The 24,337-nt window shown below is 41.7% G+C and overlaps 1 protein-coding gene across 1 annotated transcript in view; it reads left to right on the plus strand.

Moving 5' to 3' along the window:
- Window positions 1–9,855, plus strand: part of SLC28A3 (solute carrier family 28 member 3) — a 47,400-nt gene extending 37,545 nt beyond the window's left edge. Inside the window, exons 13-18 of the mRNA XM_074813664.1 lie at window positions 344–512; window positions 2,122–2,319; window positions 4,972–5,053; window positions 5,897–5,995; window positions 7,738–7,861; window positions 9,741–9,855. Coding sequence (XP_074669765.1) covers window positions 344–512; window positions 2,122–2,319; window positions 4,972–5,053; window positions 5,897–5,995; window positions 7,738–7,861; window positions 9,741–9,855 — 787 coding nt within the window. The remainder of the gene's footprint in view (window positions 1–343; window positions 513–2,121; window positions 2,320–4,971; window positions 5,054–5,896; window positions 5,996–7,737; window positions 7,862–9,740) is intronic.
- Window positions 9,856–24,337: the final 14,482 nt, after the last annotated feature.

A 24,337-nucleotide genomic window follows, 5' to 3' on the forward strand; every position in this document is an offset into this window, starting at 1 on the left:
ATGAATAGCCCAGGCATCTCTGCAAGGGCTTCCTGGAAGAAGAGTAGTGCCCACCCCCTTGTCCCAGTGGTGCCCCAGGCAGACACAGTACTGAGACCTGATCCAGATCTTGCCCAAACCTGAATGTGTCAGAATTTTCCTCAAGGCACCAAAGGCATACCCTCCCAGTGACTCCCATGAGGATGGAGACCAAAAACCTACTCCACCTCATCATTATTTTCCCTATGAGTGAACAGACAGCTTCAGTAGTAGATTTCTAATGAAGTCCATATAACTTTTAGTTCTATGATTTGTTCTTGAATTAAGAAATGTTCACATTCTGGTTTTCTTTTAATTGATAAAGTGAATCAAAGAACCTGCTGGAAGCAGCCAGTCAAGGTGCCTCTACCTCCATCCCGCTGGTAGCAAACATTGCTGTGAATCTGATCTCCTTCCTTGCCCTGCTGGCTTTCCTTGACTCAGCCCTCTCTTGGGTGGGCAATCTGTTTGACTATCCACAGCTGAACTTTGAGGTATGGTCTCCAGGTCCTTCATGTAGTTTATATACATGTATAATTTGTCTTTCTCAGATTAAGTGCCTGTGTGGTTTTGTTGTGGGTTTTTTTTTTTGTTTTTTTCTTAATATGATCTAAACCCATTTATTTTTATGTGTATGTTCTTGAAAAATGTCTTTACAGGCAAAGGAAAACTGTTGCCACGTAAATACTTCTGTATCCACTAGCCCATGTATAGCTTCCCTCTGTGGTGTTCTTGCTAACCAGCAGAGTATGTTTACAGAGCATTTTATGCTAACACCTGCCTTCTCTGACTTGACAGTGCAGAAGATCTGCCCGTTACTCACCTGGCAAGCCATTAACATCTCTTTCAGCTAAACATTAAAGTGGTTTTAGCTTTGGAGAGCCCCATCAAGACCTTAATGCTCACTAGCTTCACTTAGAATAAGGACACTGAGTCAAGGCAGGACACTGCATGCAATTCACTCAGCTGAGCAAACAAGTGTTAAAGAGGACTTCTTTTTAAATCTAGGTCAATACATCATTTTTGACCCAAAGCAACAGTCTTGGTTCAGTGATTTTGGGCTTTTTGTTTTGCAAGCTCCTAATAAGAGTCCTGTGTGAAACATGGATATAACATTGCGATAAAGGTGCTGCAGAAGTGAATAGACACTCATAGCAGATGTGGCAGAAATATTAAGATGTTACCCTCCAGAGCTTCCACAGATTATCCCAATGCCTGCTATCTGATGCTTGCAAGCACTGCACAGACACCCACAGCAGGGGAAAGGCACAAAGGGGATACCTCAGCCACACTCATGCAAGGGCTGGTATTTTAATAACTGCTGGATGGAGTTAGATTTGGACAGATAGATAACCCACAAGGAGCTGAGACCCACAGGCACGTTGCATTCAGCCAGCCATCCTGTTCGAGAGGCACTAACCTCTAGCCTTTTGTGGGCAGAGAAACCAACCAGGAACAGTAACTGCTTAAACACCTTAGTTACATTCACTAAGGACAATCTGACCAAACCTTTTCACAGCTGGAGCTGTTTTCTCTCTTAAACAAAAATAAGCTATGCTGTGATAGGGATTTTTTTTTTTTTAATTTCCATAAAACTTTTAATGCTAGGAAAAAAAGTACAGCTTTATTTATGTCAGATGCACAGCTTTTACTCGAGTCTTTTGTTTACACCAGTTAGAGCCCAACAACCTGGTAATTAAGCATGTTCATTAACACACTTGATTTAATCAACGGAAGAACTAGACTTCTCAATTGTCTTATCAGCTCTGTTTAACCCTTCTCTGTTTCAAACACTGTGCCCAGTCTGAAGCCATTGTTGGGGAAAAAAGACACAGAAACTTCTATTTTACTTTAGGTAAAATTAGGGACATACCTAATTGCTTTGTGATATCTAGATTTGGGTTAGTCTTTTAAAAATTACTCAAATATACCTTACTATTAAAAACCCTCAGTCTCCCACATGTCTTGGCAGTAAGAATTCAAGGCTAATTTTCCTCTGCTGAAATAAAACCATCCTTATTTTAAGTTTAGAGAATTTATAGCATGCCATTGTTCTTTGACCAACCATATCTTTTGATCAGCTTTGTCTTACATATTTTGCAGAACATTTGTGCTCATGTCTTCATGCCATTCTCTTTCATGATGGGAGTAGACTGGGAAGACAGTTTTATTGTCGGTGGACTACTGGGTTACAAAACTTTCTTCAATGAATTTGTGGCATATGAGCGCCTCTCAAAACTGATTCACAACCGAGAAAAGGGTGGGAGCATGTACGTTAATGGTGTGAAACAGTATATGACTGTAAGTAACATTTTCTATTCTACAGATTTATTGGATCTAATACTTACCTGCTGAAACTCAACTCATTTTTTAATGTGGACATAAAGGGATAATGATTGCCTATTACTCTAAAGTGTGTCAGTGACAGAGTTAAGTTATAAAAACACAGCATTGCTTTGTGAGGCTGCCATGACTGTCACCACACTAGCTATCTCAAACATAGCAAAAGGAAGACATAGTTTTGGGGATGATGCAGTGTCCTGTGGGACACTTAAGACAAAGGCTGTCTTCAAAGTCAGTTTTTTCTTACCGCATTCTTAGCTAGCACTTCCTTATGAGATACTCTCCCAAGAAAATCCTGGGCAGGAACTGAAGGATCCTCCTGCCCACAGAGGTTTAGCCAAGCATTAAGCTTCAAGAGAGGCATTCAGCAAGCTTTACCTGATGGCATTTAAGATATTACTGACACACCTCTGCCATTATTGTTCCCTGTGCGGAGAGCAATAGTACCAGACATATTAAATGGCATACATGTCCCTTGCAGCACTGAGTCCAACCAGTGTGTTTTAATTGCCAATGAGGATTTCCAGCCAAAGCCTGGGCCCACCTCTCATTCAAATGTCCACCCAGATTCACCCAACAGGGTACATAATTGCTAGTACAAGCACTGAGGAAGAAACCTAGAGGATGACAATACAAAGGGCATCCTAGGTGTGTGCAAACAGCATGCAGTGATGAAGGCTGATTTTTGCAGCCATGACTGCTCCCCCATCTGGCATCCACGTGCACAGCCTGCGCTGAATTTGTCCTCATTCTAAGCACAGGCAACAAAACCCATGATATCCAGCTGTATTCCTGCGCTGGCCTTTCTTCCTCAAATCAAGACAAATTGTCACTGTAGAGGTCCTTTAACTAGAAAGCATCCTTTTGTACAGATTTTAATGTTCATTTAATCTGGTGTGATGTTGCGGATACCTGCCTTATATACAAAACCAAAAACATGTTCTTGAACACTTCCATTTCTTATTACCAACATATTTCACAAGTGGAGGTAGAAAGCCAGGTGGTCTGTTCAAATACTCACATGCTTGCCTGAACATCCTTTACCAGTGTTCCTGGAAGTGCTAGAAATAGGATCCTGGGCTAGATGGACCTTTGATCTGCCCTGCTATAGTCATGCTGTATTCTGCAAGAGGAATATGGCTCTGAAATCCTGTATGAGTAAATAGGAGTTTTTTAATCCAGAAGTCAGCCTTAAAATGCATCAACTGTATTTCACCTTTTTTTTCTGTTTTATTCTAGTAAGATGTCATATAGAACTTCTAATTCACTTCTAATACCTATAAAAAGCTGTATTAGCTTCCATGGTAAAAAAACCTCTGAGATATAAAAATAATTTTGATTCATAACACTAGTAAAAGTTGCCCAGTAACCATTTTATTTATGGCACAACAGTTCAGGTGAGAGTGTGCTTGACTTCCACTTTTAATTACTCTTTGGCTTCAGAACTCTCTTAATACACAGATATTCAGTCAGAATGAGCAAACAAGCGGTCTTCTGAACTTCCTCATCCAAGTCAATAATAACAAGGCTTCATGTTTTCAGAGCTAGGAAAGTTCAAATGAAAGCAGGGAAATCCCAGTACACAAAGCCTCTTCTAGGAAAAGCAGGTAGAGTGGGTACTTGAAAATCATTTTTCTGCTAGTGTGCAGAGTGATTGAAAATATCTACAAACTGTTTTTTATAACAGGACTGGAAATAGAGAAACTTTTAATAAACAGGAAACCTACTAGAACACTAACTCAGGCATCTTCAGCTTGGACCTAAAACACAGTAAATAGAAATTCAGAGCTGCCAGGGGGACAAAAATCTGTTTGCTGAGATATGTTACCTCCTTCCCAAATTTGTCTGAAGGTTTGCAAGTTTTGTAGCCTGATTTCACCCAAAGTAATTTTGTGTCCTGTGAGGGGTGCCTCGACCGGGGCAAAGGCCAACGCAACCTTGTCTCTGCTCTGAGGTCCAGACTGCGCTGGTGTTGCCCAAGGGGAGGAAGGTGGCTGAAGTCGGGAAGGAAATATGGTGCTAATGGGGGTTCCGAAATCATAATGCCCCTCTGCCTGTTACCACATCAAAGCACCCCCTCTCTAGGAGACTCATTTCCCTTTTTCTCTGCGCACATGGTGGAGCACACACACAACAGCTTTTCATGTGAAGCACTCTGCATGCTCAGGGACAAAGAAGTCAGGGATGCATACCAAAACTTGAGGTTTCAACAGAGTGTTATAGAGGCAGTCTAGCTATGAACAACAAGCTGAGTGAAAGCTCTCTGACTGATACCCTCAGAAAACAGCAGTTAAATTGCCACTAGTGAAATAGGAATTACTTTTTGTCTTTAATTACTAGTACTCAATTCAACCAAGCACAGCAATATATGTGAAAAATAAAACCATCACATGGTTTATGAATCCTCACACGAGCAGTGGGTATGAAAGCCTGGACCTTTCAGCAAGAGAATGAGCTTGTCTTGCTGAAAGCCGCTCAGTGGGGCAGTAACCAAGCAAAATGGAGTACTTTCAGTGCTCAGAGCCCTGAGCCACAGTGCCATGTTTTCACACCTCTAAAGCAGCACGAATTGTCTCAAACCATTCAACAGGGTATGTGTTTGTTTTCCAGGTTCGTTCTGAAGTCATTGCCACATATGCTCTTTGTGGATTTGCCAACTTCGGTTCCTTGGGACTGGTAATAGGAGGCCTGAGTAAGAACACCTCTCACAGACAATTTATTTAGCAAGCAAATCCCAAAGAAAACATGCAAAGGAACAGGCTGTGGGTGAAGCTTAGCAGCATTAGGGGCTGAGCAGCTGCTTTGCCGAGACCCAGCACCCAACTGTGCATGGAAGGGCTCCAAGAGGGGCACAGGTTTTGGCATGGAGGTACTGGGAGAGGGGCTGAGGGCAAGGGGAGGGGACCAAGTCCTGCTGATAGGCCTTCCTGTCCAGTCTTCACACTGTGACCCTGAGCTGTTAGGACCCCTGGGCTTCAGGAGGAGCAAACCATCTCTGTAACCTGCTGGTTTGAAAGACAAAGTTGGCTGTTTCCTATTAAAATGTCACATACATGCAGTAGGCTTAGAGGGAAAGGGGGAAAAAAAGGCTTTTCAGATCTCTAGGGAAAAAAATCTCAGTTCCCCACTGGACAGTCAAAATTGCTGGAAGCCGCCTTTACCCTGAAGCCCAGGTGGGCTCCGTGGTGTCAGCAGTGGGCCAGCTTGGAGGAGCAGGACTCAGCCACGGGGCCAGACCCCAGTGCCATGCCCAGGGTTTGCTTCTGAAAGCCATCATCAGGCAGCACAGACGTGCAAACTGCCAAAGCAAACAGAAGTCACCATTTTATAGACAGGCCACCTTCTTACCAGAAAGAGCCACCATTGGCACTAGGCCTTCAAATGGCGTGCTAAAAATGTCTCATTTTCCCTCCTTTTTTCTCCTGGTTCAAACTGCAGAGCGGGAATTTCCTCTTGCGGTGAGAGAGCTGACAGGTTCATCTTCTTTATATCTTTATGCATTTTTGTTTGACATACACTTTACTTTTCTTCCTAGCAAGCATTGCTCCCTCAAAAAAAAAGGAAATAGCTGGTGGTGCTTTCAGAGCAATGATTGCGGGAACTGTCGCCTGTTTCATGACAGCCTGTGTTGCAGGTACCGTACACAAATTTGGTGTCCCTTACCGCCAGTGACCACAGGGTGGCAGTGCGCCCGTGCGATAGACACGGCTGGACGACGCATGTCACTCAAAAGCTACTATTTTCGAGTTTGGCAGGGTTCAGCGTCAGTATGAGGCGAGAGGTTCCTGAAAACTGCAATATGAAAAGATTTATTTCTTCTATTATGCCTTATCTCTTTTTTTGTCAGTTTGTAATACATGACTCGTGAACAAAGCAAATTACAGATGCGTTACAATCCCTCCTCCACACTTCTGGCTGCAGAAATACATATGTAACTGTGGAGCAGAAATGGAGAAGTGGAATGAAAGGAGGCTGTAACAGAAAAGGAGAGAGGGGGAAGCTGAACAACTTTTTTCCTTAATGTTAAGAATTTATAATTTAGGCTGATAGTATTCCCACAGGGCATTTAAGTTAATGAAACTGTCCTAAGGTGAGACTCAACAGCAGATCCTTATTTTCAAAGTCTCACCTTCAAGCTGAGTAAAGAGTCACAATGCAACAGCCATTTTTAGGAAGGAAATTAATAAGAATATAATGACTCAAAAGATTAATTAATTGACCAGATATGATTCAGCAGGTAAAATTTATTTAACAATCCCTTCCCCAGCTTTCTTTTCTGAGCACGTGATATGCAGAATTGCATGATGAAGATTAAAGCACTCATATTCCTCCAGTGAAGAAAAGATCTTGGTGCTTTAGATAGCTGAAATCAGCATGTCTGTTTCTAGCACAGCTTCCCTATCCCTTTGTGTTCACCACAGCAACAGAAACATACACATGTTAAGGATAAGCACACACTATTTTTTTGAAGGTTATAGAACTAGTACACTTGAAATGTCATTAGTCTCACAGCCCTCCATAATATTTTAATACATGAACACTACTCTGTATAACTGAGGAATCAGGAAGTCTTACTAAAATGTGTCGTTTCACAATCCTGGCCTTAAGAATAAAATTGTGAGCAGCAACTGGAAAATCTTTCCAAAACAATAAAATCTTGAAAGAAAAATACATTACACCCACTCCTGCCATGGCAAATGCTTTCCTTATGCCCGGAAGAAGATAAAAGAGCCAAGCAATTTCTACTACCCCAGTTAAGATAAGAACATATTAAAAATGTGTCCAGGTTCCACAACACTATGTACAAGAGGGAGCTATCACTTCCACACTTTCGTGTTTCCATTACTGCAATGAATGCTGACATTACTATTTATAGGAAATATTGGAGAATTATCTAACTAGATAACTTGCTAGAATAATCTAGCAAAGCAAAGTTTAATAAACCATAACTGTCTCCATTTAAAATTAAAGAAAAGGTCCTGTATTTAGTTGCACTGCTATGAATGCAGCATAGCTCCATTTTAGTTAATAAAAGCACACTGGCCCATCATCAAGAAATCCATTAGCATGCCTTTTTAGTAGCATTAAAAGGGGCAGAAAAACAAAATAGTCTAAGTGTGCATGTTACCATACTCTTAATTTTTACATATATTGAAAAAAAATGGTCACTCCTTAATCCAGTTCTGTAAAATGATTCAGATTTTCTTAAAAATCCCACAGTTTGAGGGTTTTAATCCTGCACCTTTACAGAAGCATCTCAGAGGGTGATTTTGTATCAGCCAGAACATTTCATCTGACCATGCCCCAGTGACTGACATCCCCAAGTCTTATTTTCCTCTTCATTACTCATTAAGAAAATTGTTGCTTACTTCACAGGAATGCTGACTGTCCCTGATCTGGAAGTTCCTTGCCACATCTTACTAGGAAATGCATTCAACTCCACAGATTTCCCTGCCAACAGCACAGAGCTAGTTGAATGCTGCCAGCAATTCTTCACCAGGTATTGAGGAACTCTTTATCCTTCTGTCAGCATCATTTAGGAAGCTCACATACTCTCTAAAAGCCTAATTTTATTTTTTGTATTTGACTTTTTTTCTTAGGTACCTGCTTTCATGAACTTGCTTCTTTTAGAGAAATAAATATTTTAATGCTGCTGAATTGTTCTCCTTTCTTGGGCATTTCTATGTTACATGCAAAACACAAACAGGATCAACAAAGAACTCAAAACATTTTTGTCCAAACCTGAGCTTCCCAAAAGACTGAAGATAGATTATCACGTAAAGATTCAGTGGTCTAGCTCAGGCTCATCTCAAATGTTAATAAAATATTTGAACTAACATGATGCTAACATAGTATCTGAGGATAACTCTAGCTGAAAAAAGCCAGGAACTTTTCCTTCTGCTGTCTATGAATCTGTCTGAGGATGATAGTAATTGTGCCTGTTTATATAGAAAGCTTTACACACATTTGAAGTAGAAAAATATTTTGAGATAAATTGTATCTGATAATTCTCTATTCAAGATATATAATGATATTAAATAAGGAATATATTAAGAGATACTTAACACTACATCACAAAGAACCAAAGGTCTTTGTATTTAGATTATGACAAAAACCTTTAAATTTGTACTAATGTACCGCTTTTTTTCCATTTTCACAACTAATTGCTTTAGAAATAAATACTCTAATTCATCTTTTTTCCATATTATTGAAAATAGAACTTCATCCTTCTTTTCATATTTCTTTTAGCAAAGACAGTGCTCTAAGATTGAGCATGTCTCCAACAAAAATGTACTATGTAAATGTAACAGTGATGTTGCTGTAATCTAACCTGTAAGAATCCTCAAATGGGGAAATTTTTCAGAATTGTTTTTATTTCACTGGATCTGCCTTCACACCCACTCACTTAACTAAAATAGGGGTTTTGTGCATGTAGTAGAGAGTTGTCTTGTTACATCTTCTCAGTATCAAGCCTTGTGGCAACTTGAAATTTCTGATGATGTTTAACTCCTCATGTTAGGAATCAAAATTCCAATTCTAACTTCAGGTGATTTTTTTCCTCTGTATTATTCTTTGGACACATATATTTCTTCCTTCCATGCCTTTGCATAAATTGTAGCTTTGATTATGGGCATATACAATATCTAAGGTGGTCTTATTTATATGGTAACATTTTTAGATTTCAACTATTCACAAAAATGTAATTAAAAAACATTATTCATGTTGGTGTCAAGATAACCAGCTTCTGCCTGAACATCAGTGCTTGCATATCACTGCAAGAAATTTCTGGTTTTGCAGCCTGGTGTTCCAAATTAGTTTATCATAACTAGTGACAAAACCTTTTGTGCACAGTAAAAATCATCTGTGATATTAGGTACATTCCTTCATTCATAATTCTTCATCACTCCAACTTTTCCTCATCACACTAATTTTAACTCTACCAGATTGCTACAAAGAACTTGCTCTGTTTTCACCAGAATCAGTGTTGACGAAATGCTTCAAAGATGGAAAAATCTTGAATAGTGAAGTGAAACCCTCGATCGTTTTTGTTATCTAGGAAGATATACCCAAGGCATGAGACTTTTATTCAGAAAACCAGGCGTTACTCTGATAAAAAGGGAGAACATCTGGTCATGATACATAGCTGGTGTTTGGGAAGTCTTCTCTCTGCTTAATTTCTCATGAAAATTTTAACACATTTAAAGTTGCTTTCAAGAAGGTGTGTGCGTGTGTGCACATGTGTGTGCGTGCATGTGCATATGTGTGTGTGTATGTATATACATATACTACATATATGTACAGGGGGGTGGAAGGAGAGAGAGAGATTCCCATTAGAGAAAAAGAGTATGTCTGATTTCTCCTTTTATCTCTTTCCCCAGTGTAAATCATTCACAGGAGATCTTCCCAGGAGGAAACTACAGCTTGAGTTATGGGAAAGGATGTTGTCAAATACTGCATCGACCTGCTTTTCAGTGCACTTGGATTAAGCCTTAATTGGGGGTGAATAGATCATAAATAAGAGCTGTGTTCCTTGGTAGAAAGGTAATAAAAAATTTCTTTTTTCACAACAAGCATGAACACCCTCAGCCTTTATTTTCCATCTCCTACCAGCCCAATTCCTCTGACTTCCTTGGAATTACTCATAAATTAAACTGCAATAAATGCAGGACACCTCTTGCTGCAGATTTCTTCTCCCATTACAGATCAGAAGAGGAGAACATTTCTGAGCCTGATTCTCCTGATTTCATTTCTGCCCTGAAACTGATGAATCTCTAGAATTAAACTGCCGTAGGCAAGAAGAAAATCAGATTCAGAGGATTTGACTGCCACTTACAGAAAGTTGTGAACTATAAATGATATTTAGAATTGTCATCCATTCCTAATAGTATTTCTGCTCTTTTTGATACCAAAGAAGTGGTTTTACTGCACGAAGATAGACAACTCTGTTCTCAGAAATCTCTGCACATTTCTTCTGGTAGCTATTGCTGCACATGAACTGAGCTTCTAACGTGTAACGCAAATCACCAGCTTGGTCACTGAAACACTCAAATCAAGGACTAGCCACTGTGTGCCCCAGTCCCCCTCCTACCCACAGGGGTATCCAGGCCACATCTTGATCCAGGAGGTTGGTCCCTGTTTAGAGGTACCTCATAGAAATGGAAATGTCCCACTCCAAAGAAAGTTTCTGGTATCGATTCTTCCCAATCTTTGTTGTTAACAATTCTGAAAATTGATCCTGGAGTCACCAACCAGGAAGTCAGAGCAGTATTCCTACCAGAAACAACAGAGCTGTGCTGCAAATCAAATGTGGATAAAATGAGATCACAATCTGACTACCCCCATGAAAGTAGAATCATAGAATCACAGAATCATCTAGGTTGGAAAAGACCTTGAAGATCATCCAGTCCAACCATTAACCTAACACTGACAGTTTCCAACTACACCATATCCCTCAGCGCTATGTCAGCATGACTCTTAAACACCTCCAGGGATGGGGACTCCACCACCTCCCTGGGCAGCCCATTCCAATGCCTAACAACCCATTCTGTAAAGAAATGCTTCCTAATATCCAGTCTAAACCTTCCTTGGCACGACTTGAGGCCATTAAGTCTTGTCCGATTGCTTGACACTTGGTTAGAGAGACTCATCCCCAGCTCTCTGCAACCTCCTTTCAGGTAGTTGTAGAGGGCGATGAGGTCTCCCCTCAGCCTCCTCTTCTCCAGACTAAACAACCCCAGTTCCCTCAGCCACTCCTCGTAAGACCTGTGCTCCAGACCCTTCACCAGCTTCGTTGCCCTTCTTTTGGACATGCTCACATAATTCAATGTGCTTTTTGTAGTGAGGGGCCCAAAACTGAACACAGGAATCGAGGTGCAGCCTCACCAGTGCTGCGTACAGGGGCAGGATCACTTCCCTGTCCCTGCTGGCCACACTATTTCTGATACAAGCCAGGATGCCATTGGCCTTCTTGGCCACCTGGGCACACTGCTGGCTCCTGTTCAGCCGGCTGTCAGTCAACACCCCCAGGTCCCTCTCTGACTGGCAGCTCTCCAGCCACTCCTCCCCAAGCCTGTAGCGCTGCTGGGGGTTGTTGTGGCCCAAGTGCAGCACCCGGCATTTGGCCTTATTGAAACTCCTACAGTTGGCCTTAGCCCATCGCTCCAGCCTGTCCAGATCTCTCTGCAGACCCTCCCTACCCTCGAGCCGATCAACACTCCCACACAACTTGGTGTCATCTGCAAACTTACTGAGGGTGCACTCGATCCCCTCATCCAGATCATCAATAAAGATGTTAAACAGGAGTGGCCCCAAAAATGAGCCCTGGGGGACACCACTCGTGAGTGGCCGGCAACTGGATTTAACTCCATTCACCACAACTCTTTGGGCCCGGCCATCCAGCCAGTTTTTTACCCAGCAAAGCGTGTGCCCATCCAAGCCACGAGCAGCCAGTTTCGCCAGGAGAATGCTGTGGGAAACGGTGTCAGAGGCCTTACTGAAGTCAAGGTAAACAACATCCACAGCCTTTGCCTCATCCAATAAGCAGGTCGCCCTGTCGTAGAAGGAGATCAGGTTTGTCAAGCAGGACCTGCCTTTCATAAACCCATGCTGACTGGGCCTGATCATCTGGTTGTCCCACATGTGTTGTGTGATGGTACTTAGGATGAGCTGCTCCATCAGCTTCCCGGGCACCGAAGTCAAACTGACTGGCCTGTAATTTCCCGGATCATCCTTCCGACCCTTTTATATATGGGCATCACATTGGCTGATTTCCAATCTGTTGGGAAAGCAACATTAATGGATCTTGAAGATCACTACAAGGTCCTCTTGAAGAGGAGTCTGTTATTTTTTTTAAGCTTCAGACCTTTAACGGACTCCAAAATCAAAAAATTCTTTGCAGATTGTTTTTCAGAAGATTACGAGATATATATTCCTATCCTATGACACTGTTGATGCTCAAGTCTTGGGAAAAAAAAAGCTAAGAACTGAAGTACAGGAACAGCAGAAAGTCCTGACATACCCTCCAAATAAAACTTGAGCAGATGGAAATGAACCAGTCTATTCTGATAAAACAATAACTAACTTTTCAATCTGCCATTAATTATTGGATAATCTGTTCTGGGAAATCCAGATTCATAAATTTAGACAGCTGCCAGTACAGCTATTTTCAGTGGGCATTTATTTGTGCTTACTGTAAAAGATGCTAGTTTTCTGGAAAACTCAGTTTATTAACTTAATCCTCTGAAAAATTATAAATGCCAGTATTACTACTACTTGTGACTTTTATCATGGGTTTCATATTGTTAGGTGCTTTTCTTCAGCCTCATCCACCCAGATTTAGGAGACTGCATGTCAACCTCAGTTTTCAATGCTTTTAAAGAACGTTGCTAATCCTGATTATGTCAGATATATGCTCAAATATTGTATGCAAACCAGTCCTAAAGAAACTGCATGGATTTCGTCCACATTTTTTAGCCAGCATTTTGGTTATAGCTTTCAAATAAGTTTCTCTCTGAAATAGAGGAATACATTCTTTCAAGGGAAATCAATCAGAAATGTTAACTCTCACTGCCAAGCAGAACATAACCCACACCTCCCCCCATTTCTAAGTCATTACTGGCACTCTCCCTCCTTGCTGCTCCCTACCATACTCTATTTAATATTAGCCTCTTCCCATTCCTGCAATTGTAAGCTGGCTAATAAAGACAACCATGCATAAACTTCTAAAAAAGCCTCTTGTATAGCTTGAGCCAGCAGCCTTCCTCCCACAGAAGAGATGTAGTGTGTTTCTTTTCTTTTTTAGGACTCCTCTATAGCAGGATTACATGGAAGGCAATTTTAACAGAGGATATGTGACATTGCTCTACCAACAGCTGGTCAAAGAGATTGCCCACATGGTTTGCTGATGGCTTAATCAAAAGATTATATACATGGGACATTGCATCCTAAATGTACCAAAACCAGCAAAAGTAGGAGGGTATTGGTAACAAGTACCATCATGCTTTCAGGTGACTATTCTCCTTCTGTCCTTGTGGTGGTGCTAGAAGTTCAGTGTAGAGGTTCAGAGTGTCTGTCTCCCGCAACACAAAAAGGGAACCATGCATTTCACCTGCTCGGGGTTAACTGGTCAGCTTGGACACTGAACTATCAGTACCCAGGAATACATTTCCAGCAACACGATTGCCAGGAACAGTGAATCTGCAACACAGACCTGAGAAGAAACATTTGATTTAATCAAATGCTTGCTAGCACTTGTGGTGGACACCAGGTGCCCATCAAAGCCGCTCTATCACTCCCCTCCTCAGCTGGACAGGAGAGAGAAAACATAACGGAAGGCATGTGGGGCGAGATAAGGACAGGGAGAGGTCATTCAGCCATTACCATTATGGGCAAAATAGACTCTATTTGGGGAAAATTAATTTAATTTAATGCCAATCAAATCAGAGTAGGATAATGAGAAATAAAACCCACATCTTAAAACACTTTCCCCCCACCCCTCCCTTCTACCCGAGCTTAACTTGCTCCTAATTTTCTCTACCTCCTCCCCCTCAGTGGCACAGGGGGACAGGGAATGGGAGTTGCTGTCAGTTCATCACACCTTGTCTCTGCTACTCCTTCCTCCTCAGAGGAAGGATGCCTCATACTCTTCCCCTGCTCCAGCATGGGGTCCCTCCCTTGAGATACAGTCCTCCACAAACTTCTCCAACATCAGTCCTTCCCATAGACTCTAGTTCTTCATGAATTGCTCCAGCATGGGTCCCTTCCACAGGGCACAGTCCCTCAGGAACAGACTGCTCCAGTGTGGGTCACCCAGAGGGTCACTAGTCCTGTCAGCAAACCTGCTCCACCATGGGCTCCTCTCTCCGCAGGGCCACAGGTCCTGCCAGAAACTTGCTCCAGCACAGGCTTCCCACAGGGTCACAGCCTTCTTCAGGTGCATTCACCTGATCTGTCATGGGCTGCAGGTGAATATCTGCTCCACCGTGAACCGCCATGGGCTGCAGGGGCACAGCCTGCCTCACCACAGTCTTCCCCATGGGCTGCAGGGGAACCTCTGCTCCAGTGCCTGGAGCACCTCCTCCCCCTCCTTCACTGACCTTGGTGTCTGCAGAGTGGTTTCTCTCATGTTTTCTCATTCTCTTCTGGCTGCTGTTGCACAGGTTTTTTTTCCCCTTCTTAAATACATTATCACAGAGGTGCTACCACCATCACTGATGGGCTCAGCCTTGGCCAGTGGTTGGTCTGTCTTGGAGACAGCTGGCATGGGACATGGGGTAAGCTTCTAGGAGCTTCTCACAGAATCCACCCCTGTAACACACATCCCCCCTCCCAAACCTTGCCACACAGACCCAGTAAACACTCTATACTTGTATAGATTCAAAGATCTACATGAACATTTTGGAAATAATGGATTAAACAACAGATGAAACCTGCATGAAAGTATTCCTGTTTCAAAGGTCTTGCAAAAAAGGGAGAGCTTAACCTGCTTTGTAACTACTGGCATGGCAGTGCACAATAGGTTGTAACTAATATAGATGACAAGTTAATGAAACACAGGTGGCATGATCTGTCACCCTCAGAAGCCACCCACTGGATGTCAGTATGTATCTGACAGCCTTGTGGAACTTTGTATTGTAGCATTCACAGGGTGTTAGTTAGTCACTAGAAATCACCGGTAATAATTCCAGGAAATGTTTTACACAGTTCAGTGTACAACAGTTCCAGGAAACATACTGTGTAGCCTTTTCATGCTCAGAGCATATACAATCAAAGAAAAGTATCCTTAATGTAAGACAAGTTCCCTCTGGCTCCAGTCTAGAAAAGCACTGAAATATGTAAATGAGGCAAGGCTGGAAGGTAACAGGAATATTTCTATTTTCATTGGCTGAGAGGCAGTTGGAAAAAACAAGCACACTCTTAGAAACAAACTCTTTTTCCAATTCTACATACCACAGCAGCACTGGCAACCTATATACCTTTATGAATATGTGAATAATTGACTATGTCAAAGAGACAGTCATATACAGCAAGTTATGGAGCCAAGTAAGTGTTCTCCAAACCAGGTATCACTTCTTTCTCACAAAAGATGTGAATAGAGAGAGGTAAGATGCTGAAGATACAGAATATGGATACAAATTATTTTCTTCTGCAGAGAGTTTTTTACGCAATGGTCAGACTGCTTCTCACTTTTCAGTGCCATAAATCCATGGTTCCCAAATTTTGTGTGTCTGTGGATCACTAACAGACCTCCAAATTTCAGTGAGATACAGGAACTTTAAAGTCATTTAAGCATGTTGCTCAGCAGTGGCATAGAGCTGTGAAGGTGACTGAACCTCAGCCCCACCAGTAGTGGTAGAAGACAAATCTGTGTCAACAGCACTGGTGCAGGGCAAGGGAAGCTCTCTGCTTTTCTGAGGTACATGGCGTGGGGAGCATGGAGCCCTGCTTGGCAGTCATCTGCACAGGTGGATGAAGCCTGACCTGAAATGTCAGTCTGGGCTCTGCTGTGGTTTTGCCCTGGTGGCAGCTGGTGTGAGGCCCCAAGTCTGGAGTTTGTGGGCACAGTTCACCCATGTGTCAGCACACCAACTCTGAAAGCAGGCCTACAGAGTAGGTAGGGCTGCTGCTGTCCTAAGCTGTTGTCTGATATCAAGCATAGAAACAAGTGGTGGGTTACAAAACTTTCATATTTGAGAGGCTGAATCAAATTGCCCTCTCGTTTACGTCAGTCTAAACTCAGGGGATCTTCACTGAAGCTGGAGTTACCATACACTTATACTAGCGTAAAGCAGACTAGAATTTGTTTCCTTGGATTTGATTCTGATTTCAAGCTGTTTTAAAGTCTGTCAGTCCACAGGAGCCAATGGAACAACTTCAATTAATTCAATATTGTATAATGATCAGCGGTGACTGTACACATGCTTCTGTTTTGCCTCATGGAGCTCTGAGTCTGAAACCTGAGAATATTCAGAAAAACAGACCGATGAAAACCAGTTTACTCTAGCTCAGGACTACTTCATGGTGGTTTTACAGAGGGAAAAAAAAAATCAAAACATCTTGTTGCTATGGCATTCTGCAGCATATGGATTCTCTGCACTACCTCAAAAGGCATTGATCAGAATGCATGGGTTGCCATGGCTGCCATAGTGAAAACAGATATTTTCTTTTTGCTGTATCGATTGGTACCTTTGATGTTAGGTGGCTAGAAATATCAGAGAGATAGGAGCACCCTACATGAGATTGCTACATGTTCCCTGGTGGCAAGTATGGATGGCAGTTCAGGACTGTTCAGGTTTGTTCTAGGTGAGATGAGAAAATCTTGAGTTTTTACGTGCAAAATCTTGCATGTTACCATGATTAAACATATGTAAGAAATATTACACTTGGTTCTTGTTGCTTACTTGTTTTCCACATTCTAGGGAAGTGTTCTTACCTCAGCAGCAATTGCATTGCAACATTTGGACTCCCCATGTTAGGGAGAATGGCCCCATGCATAGGATAATAAACCTGGATTTTTGTCCAGTTGTGAGTTTTACCACAGGCCCCATGTGTACTTCGGAAAGTTTCTCAGCTCTGTGATGTCTCTGTTCCTGATCTGTAAAATGAAGCAGTAGCCTGGGGGAGTTGTTAGCAGTTGCAGTACAGCAGAAATTGTTAGACAGCAGAAATGGGAGAGCAGGACTTTTGCAGTTGTGGGATTATACACCCAGGAGCTCCCTCCAGCCTGATTCTGTACTGAAAAGTAATGAGAAACTACACATCACATGCCTAGTTTCTGTCAGAGGCTCTTACACATGTATTGGAACAGATACAACTCCACCAACCTGGCACTTTTAACAGCTCTGGTTCAAATAAAGGAAAAGACCGCAGATAGGTTCACACCAATGTCATTTCCCCCTCTAAAGAAACATAATTGCACTGCTGTAGCATCTGAGCTCAAATAACAGCAGGGACACAAAAAAAATTGGTGCCCATACCAAATGACTGCTGTTACCATCCCAGCTACTCCCATAGCTGTTTTATTATCTCTGTGACCCCAAGTATTCCAAGTATGCTTAATTGCTGACTGAACTTGTCCTACAAAACTCTTATTTGACTCTAGTTGGCTATTTGGCCATATTGCAGTTATTACACAGGGAAAGACTCCAAAGTCTCTTACTGTTTATCTTGACTAATTTCTGTGTTACAGGTACTTCCCCAGGAAGACACTGAAAAAAGTATTTATCTATTTTCAATTCACAAATACCATGTAAAAGATATCTGGCTCCCACAGTTTTTTGAATAATCATGACCAGACATTTCAAAAAAGGAATTTGTCCTTGCAGTTATACATTATTCTTGCAAACAGCTCAGCTGAAGACAACTGAGGTACTCCCTATACTATATGCCTACCTTACATAAGTGATTACAATACCTGGCTTGACTTGAAACCACCTATGAAAACTTGCAAAACCCCCTCAGAGCTATTCTCTATTTGTGCTACCTTGACTGCCGTAATAAAACCACAGCAGAGCCCAGACTGACATTTCAGGTCAGGCTTCATTTACCAGGCAACTGTTGTATTCCCAAGCCTCTTGCTTCCCTCTTTTCTTCTTCAGCCACACCACGGTTTTACAGTACCACAGTTCACATCTTGTTTTCTATATCTGCTGCTTTTACTTTTGATCACCTTTGTTTTGTTTTCACACATCACGACAGGGCTGCTGGAGTTTTTTCTTTCTCGGAACACTGGGTGGCAGAACACAATCAGTAAAAGTTCTTCCCAAGAAAACACATAGGAATAAAAGTATCTACCTATTTGTATATATGGCCTACTTGGGGTTTTTGTTGCTTAGAATTTCAGGTTAAATACTTTTATTAAGTATCCCCCATTTTCAGGTAATACAGAAATATGATATGCTTTGGCCAAGGTGGTTTGCTTTTAAGGGGCTACTGTGGGCACTTCAAATAACTCCGCTTTTCAAAGTGCCACACATCCATCTCTGAAAATAATCTTTTCCTAAAACGCTGCCTGCTGATCCCCCCAGATTTCTTATTACCTTTGTATATTGTGGTGAAGGGTGTTATTGCCTGTCTGTAGTAACCTTAGTGAAAGTAGTAGAATGAATTATGGAATAAATAAAGTCTTAGATGCTGCAAAAACTTGTAACAGATGGTGGTGTGGGGAGGGTAGTTGTTCACCCTGCTACAATATCCCCATTCTACTTAGCTGCAGGTAATATGGGGCTAAAGGTTTCTAAAACTCATGCATGGCCCAGAAGAGCAACACCAATGACTACCAAAGTCCATTTTACTGTAATCTCCACCACTCACTCAAGTCTCAGCAGGCACTCTGCCTTGGGGCTTGCTGAGCACAGTAAGGCTTTTCACACGATGGTGTAGTTTTTCTCGGTTGCCTTGTAGAGTTAAGGGGGAGCAGGAGGAATCAGCTCACTGTGGTAAAGAGGGTTAAGAAAAAACATAGTAAGGATGACATACACCATGAATAGCAGCCCTAGAAAACAGTACCCTTGGAAAGGAGAGGGAAATGATTTATTGTGGAGAAAGAAATGACAAGACATCTTTATGACATGTGACTCAAGTAAATTACTTGTTTCTGGAGTATCAATTGTTGCAGTGTCTGGCAAACTATTTACAAGGAAGAGAGAAGAACAAAGAGCCTCCCTTGCCTTCCAGAGGTACTAGAACCACTACTCAAGAGCTTAAATACTTACTGCTAAATATGGCAAAGTAATCCACTTCACAGAACAACAACCTGCTTACAGTGAGTTGCAAGAGCTTGTGCAGAATTTAAAAGGCTCTTTAAAAGAAACTGGATGGGTATAGTCTTCTCAGAACTTAAATAAAGAGGGTCTCTCCATTACTTTCACTCCAATTGAGAAATGTTTCATCAAATAATATGAGACAGCAGAGCACTTGCTACCTACTTTGTTCTTCATCTTTCAGATCTGTGATTGTGTTAATGGGAACATTCGGGAAAGGCATACACAAAGGCAAGGGGATGTGAGCACCCATCCTTCAGAAACCTGTGCTGGAACCGTCCACAGAACACTCTCAAAAAACTTGAAGGACTCAAAGCAGGAGGTAGTGTGCTGTTGAGACAGGCTCAGATAGATTTGACTTTCTTACATCAGTGTTTCTTCATATTTCCTAATTTCATTCTGTAAAGTCTGTTGCATATGCTTATCGCTGGAGTTAACTAAAGCCCTTGTGGGTGGTAGGTGGGTGGTTTTGCTCTTACCAACAATGCCCAGCATTGAAAAAGCTCTCTCTTCTGGAACACTGTTCATAAAAGCATTTTCACTTGGACATGAAAGGGAACATACTCTCCAAAGATACTTTCAGCTAGTTCCAAAATGTACATTTCTGTCCTGCAGACTTTAACTTGACTGTTTCCAATGAGGAATTTGCCAAACAATGGCCAAAAGGAAAAGATTTAAGTGTTGGTCTAAGTCACCATAGTGTTTTCTCTATAATCTTTTTCTTTCCAGGGAAATGCAAGACTTTAAATAGTGATAACTTTCCATTCCATGAAGTTTGCTGCCTGAAGTTCCTTCAAAATATTAGTGTCAACTGGAAGGGCTTTCTTCCCCATGCCTGAGTGCATTGGAGTAACTAGAAAAATGTAATTCTTTATCTAATCATTGCTATTCTGATCTACAGAGACATTGTCCTTTGCAGTTCTTTGAGGATTCAGTAGGATGCTAAAATTGTACAGAGCTTGTTCCTGCATTAGAAGTCACCCTCATCCCTTTCTTAGTCTTTAAACAGTCCCTAAAATAGCAATGGCAAGGTGCTTTCAGCTGCATCTTCTCTGAGACAAGGTCTTTGGTCTGTACAAATATCTCCCAAAATCCTACAACATAGGTATCAGTCTAAAATGGCTTCTCCACTATATATATGTTCACTTACATGTGCTTAGTTGTATGACAAAAAAATCTTTCAGTATATTTGACTCCCACTATATGAGGCAGCAACAGATAGTGAACTGGGTTTCTCTCATGCTTTATGCTTTCTCAGATACGGATGTTATAGTTACGTCTGGACAAATCCAATCAGGTAATTACTCATTAGCCATCAATGAGAGGAGTAGCCTGATTTGTGATAACTATTTGACTCTGTAGCACTAGTTATCAAGAAAAAAATCTTATCTGACAAGCTTGAATCTACCAAAGAAAGTTCTGATTGAACCAGACCTGGCAGTGCTGGCCAAAGCAGAGGAGAATGGTAATTAATCCCTTGGTTTATTCTGAGGGGGGATAATGAGAAAACCAGTCTTGAAAAGACAAAAAAACCCTTCCATTTGCATATTATCTTTGCCAATATAGACATTTCAGAGAAAAAAAGGCTGAATCCTGAGGTCTTGGTACAAATGACCCAGGAACTATTCTGTGAACATTGTGAACATTTACTGTTCTTTAAAAATTATCTCATTTAAGAATCTTGGAAGAGCCTTTCATATTTATATGCCCCAGAACAAACTGCTGCTAAATGTCTTTTTCCTGACTGTGACAGAGTAAGATTATGTTGATAATGGCTGTCTTGTCTGACGGCACAGTTTCTAGCAAAACATATTCTAAAACACAGTAGGTATAATTCTGTGTATTGCTTTCACAGGGACCATGAACAGGCATTGATCTCCATTTTACTCTACATTGTACAAAGAAATAAGTCAAGCACAGAGAGCTTTTGATCCAATTTTTATGGAATACAGAAAAAACATGTGTAGAGATCAAGACAACACAGACAGGTGCGTAGAATAGTAATCATAGTAGCGCTATCATAGATAAATTAAAGGCAGTACAAACTAAGCAGCTATTAATGATACAATATAGAGCACAATACAAATATAACCAGGCCTCTTTTCCAAAGCAAGAGTATGAATGTTACACTTTTATTCTATTTGTATAGCATTTGTAGTCCTCAATTACTGATAAAACAATACACTGCAACCAGATAATCTCTTCATTTCACTGCTGTGCCCCATGTTTAATGGTCCATGACTACGTCTGTATTGGTTGTCTCCACCACCAGTCATGGATAAGAACCAAAGTTCTCATTTGTTATCACAGATGGGCCCATGGGGCTTTGCTTCCACCCCAGACAAACAACAGACACTCGGTGGGTCAGTACTTGAGTTTTATATACATGTATCTTGTGAAGAGACCCATGTATTGCTCTAACATTGGTGACATTATCTGGGGGGAATTTTTTGTTTTAACCAGTGTTAGCACCGGAGTCTTGATAACAAGTCTAGATAGACCAGGACCAAAAATATATGTCTGGCGCTGCTGCTGGTAGCACCTGTGAAGCTGAAAAGGGGATATAAGGACAGACTTTTCACAAAAGTGTTTGTAAAGGGAAGGGGCTGGAGACAATACCTTTGTTTGGGTTTTTTGTTTGCTTAGTTTATAAATAGTCAGCTTGCTAATGTTCAAAAATGAAAGAATGTATTAGTTGTGCAATATCTTATTCAGCTCTGCTCTCCATTGGTTCTAAGGACTGGCCTATGAGGTCTAGGTGGCTCTGCTAGGTGGGTGATGGCTCTGTGCTAGATCTCCACCATAAACCAATGTAGGTGACACCATTAGAGCTCTTCTGACATCAGTGGCAGAAGTTATGGAGCTGCCGTTGCTGGAGCACTCCTGCACATAAGCACACAGGACTCAGTGTGTTATGATGAAGTGGTGTATTGAGTTTATGTGGCAAGGTTTTGGTAGTGGGGGGCTGCAGGGTTGGCATCTGTGAGAATAGACAAGGGATGCCCCCATGTCAGACACAGCTGGTTCCAGCTGGCTCCAAAATGGACCCACCACAGGGCAAAGCTGAGCCCAACAGCAACACTGGTGGCACCTCTGTGGCAGCATATTTAAGAAAGGGTAAAAAACACTGCACAGCAGTTGTGAGAGACAGAAGCAAGAAAAACATGAGAGAAGCAACCCTGCAGACACCAAGACTGGTGGAGAAGGAAGGGGAGGAGGTGCTCCAGGGACCAGAGCAGAGATTCCCCTGAAGCCTGTGGAGAAGACCATGGTGGAGCTGGTTGTCCTGCTGCAGCCCATGGAGGACCACACTGGAGTAGCTATACACCCTGTTGCCATGCTACAACAGGTGGACATACCCTGAAGGAAGCAGCAGCCTGTGGAAAGCTTACTCAGGAGCAGGTTTCTGCAGGATTTGCAGCCTGTGGGCTGCACACTGGAGCAGTCTGTCCCTAAAGGGCTGTACTCTGTGAAAAGGACCCACACTGTAGCAGTTCTTAAAGGGTTGGAGAACAATCTTAGAGCTGCAGTTGTAATCTCTTTTGGAGGCAAAGTCAGCACAACATCAAACCTCAGACTGCTAAGGGAGCAGTATGGCCTAAAAAGGAAAATTTTTACACCTTTGTTGCAGAAAATCCTCACTTGCATCTGCCTTTGCTTTATAGCAAGTGAAAAACTGCTTTACTGCTTAAACATAACTTGGGCACGGTTCCCTACCTTGTTAAAGTACAAAACATAGGTCCTGTCTTATAACTGCCTTACATGACTGTACATGAATTCCCGATACTATATATAGGGAAATATTTCCACAGGCTGTCAATGTGCAGCCTACGGAAAAGGTTCACCCTATCAAATTGATCTGGATGTCCCAGCAGGCTGGACGTGAAAAAGAAAACAGTAAACAAACAAATTTCAAGTGCTGGGTATTAAAAAAGAGTCATGAACACCACAAATGACCCTAATGGAAATATTACTGGCCTATCACCTTATGCTCAACCCATGTATAATCAGAAATACCAGACAGCCCTGTTTAACTGTTATTTAACAAAAAATGACCTGCATGAACCAGTCTGAGCCTTCTAGTTAGTGTAATCATAATCTATGTTATTTTTCTCATTCTTCTCATACAAACTATAAGATCATTTAAGGTTAAATTTCATTATTTTTAATTTCAGCTACTTCAGTTATGATGTGTTCTTGAGTAGCTAAAATCTGCCCAGGAAAGTCTGAAGAAGGAAAAGGACATCTGCAGAGGCAGACTTTGTTTCCACTCCTGTACCTATTTCTACAGGGCTCAGTAGTGTCAGCACAAGGTCTGTTCTGTGGTTCCACCCTCACGAGGACTGGGTACACCAACGGTAGAAGTGACAGAGCCTGGAGCTGCCACACTGCTGTGAACGTGTCAGATGAGCCACATTTTGGGGACAATTTTTCAAGCATCTCACACTTACAGACAGCTTTAATGCATGTCATGCATCCTGGCACACCCAAGATGGCCAAAGAGGTCAGAATCCAAAGTCTTGTATATCTTAAGAGTTTACTTCTTTTCTGATGCTGAAATGGGATCTGAGCCCTTTCAAATCTGACTATGTACTAGCTACGTCCCCCGAGTAAGCTCTCCAGAACAGACTTTCCATAGAGCTTGGGCTTGTGAGCTGTGGTGGGCTCTGCAGTCAGCAAGGTCTTTTTCAGATTCCTCTCCAGCATCCTTCTGCTTAAAAATGCTTTAAAAGTTGCTTCAATTTACCAGTGTATTGGAATCCTGTGATACTACCATGAAAGTATGTCAGGAAAGATAAAGAACAAGAAACAAACAGCAAGGTTGGCATGAAGCACATAGGATCAAATGAGGAACATTCCCTGGGGTGAAAGGTCCATGTGACTGTTTTCTACCTCTCATCCATCTGTAATGAAGGGTCTCCAAAAGAGATCATACTCCTCTGAATTTCAGGTCTAGGCAAGAACAAAGCAGCAATTCACAGGATTTCTGAAGGGAATGTAGAGCTCTATTTTACAGAATTTATTATTATGGGATACTCTATAGACACGATTGCTACAAGTGAAAAAAAAAGGTGGGAAATCTCCAGATTGAAGGATCCTAACCACTAACACCTCATACGTATGCTTTTAAACTGTTTCTAGTAATTTACTACAAAGTTCTGAAAAATCCCAATCTTGTTTGCACTGTGACATCATAATGATCCATATGGCATTGA

This window comes from Strix aluco, chromosome Z (genome assembly GCF_031877795.1).
Source record: "Strix aluco isolate bStrAlu1 chromosome Z, bStrAlu1.hap1, whole genome shotgun sequence".
NCBI lineage: Eukaryota > Metazoa > Chordata > Aves > Strigiformes > Strigidae > Strix > Strix aluco.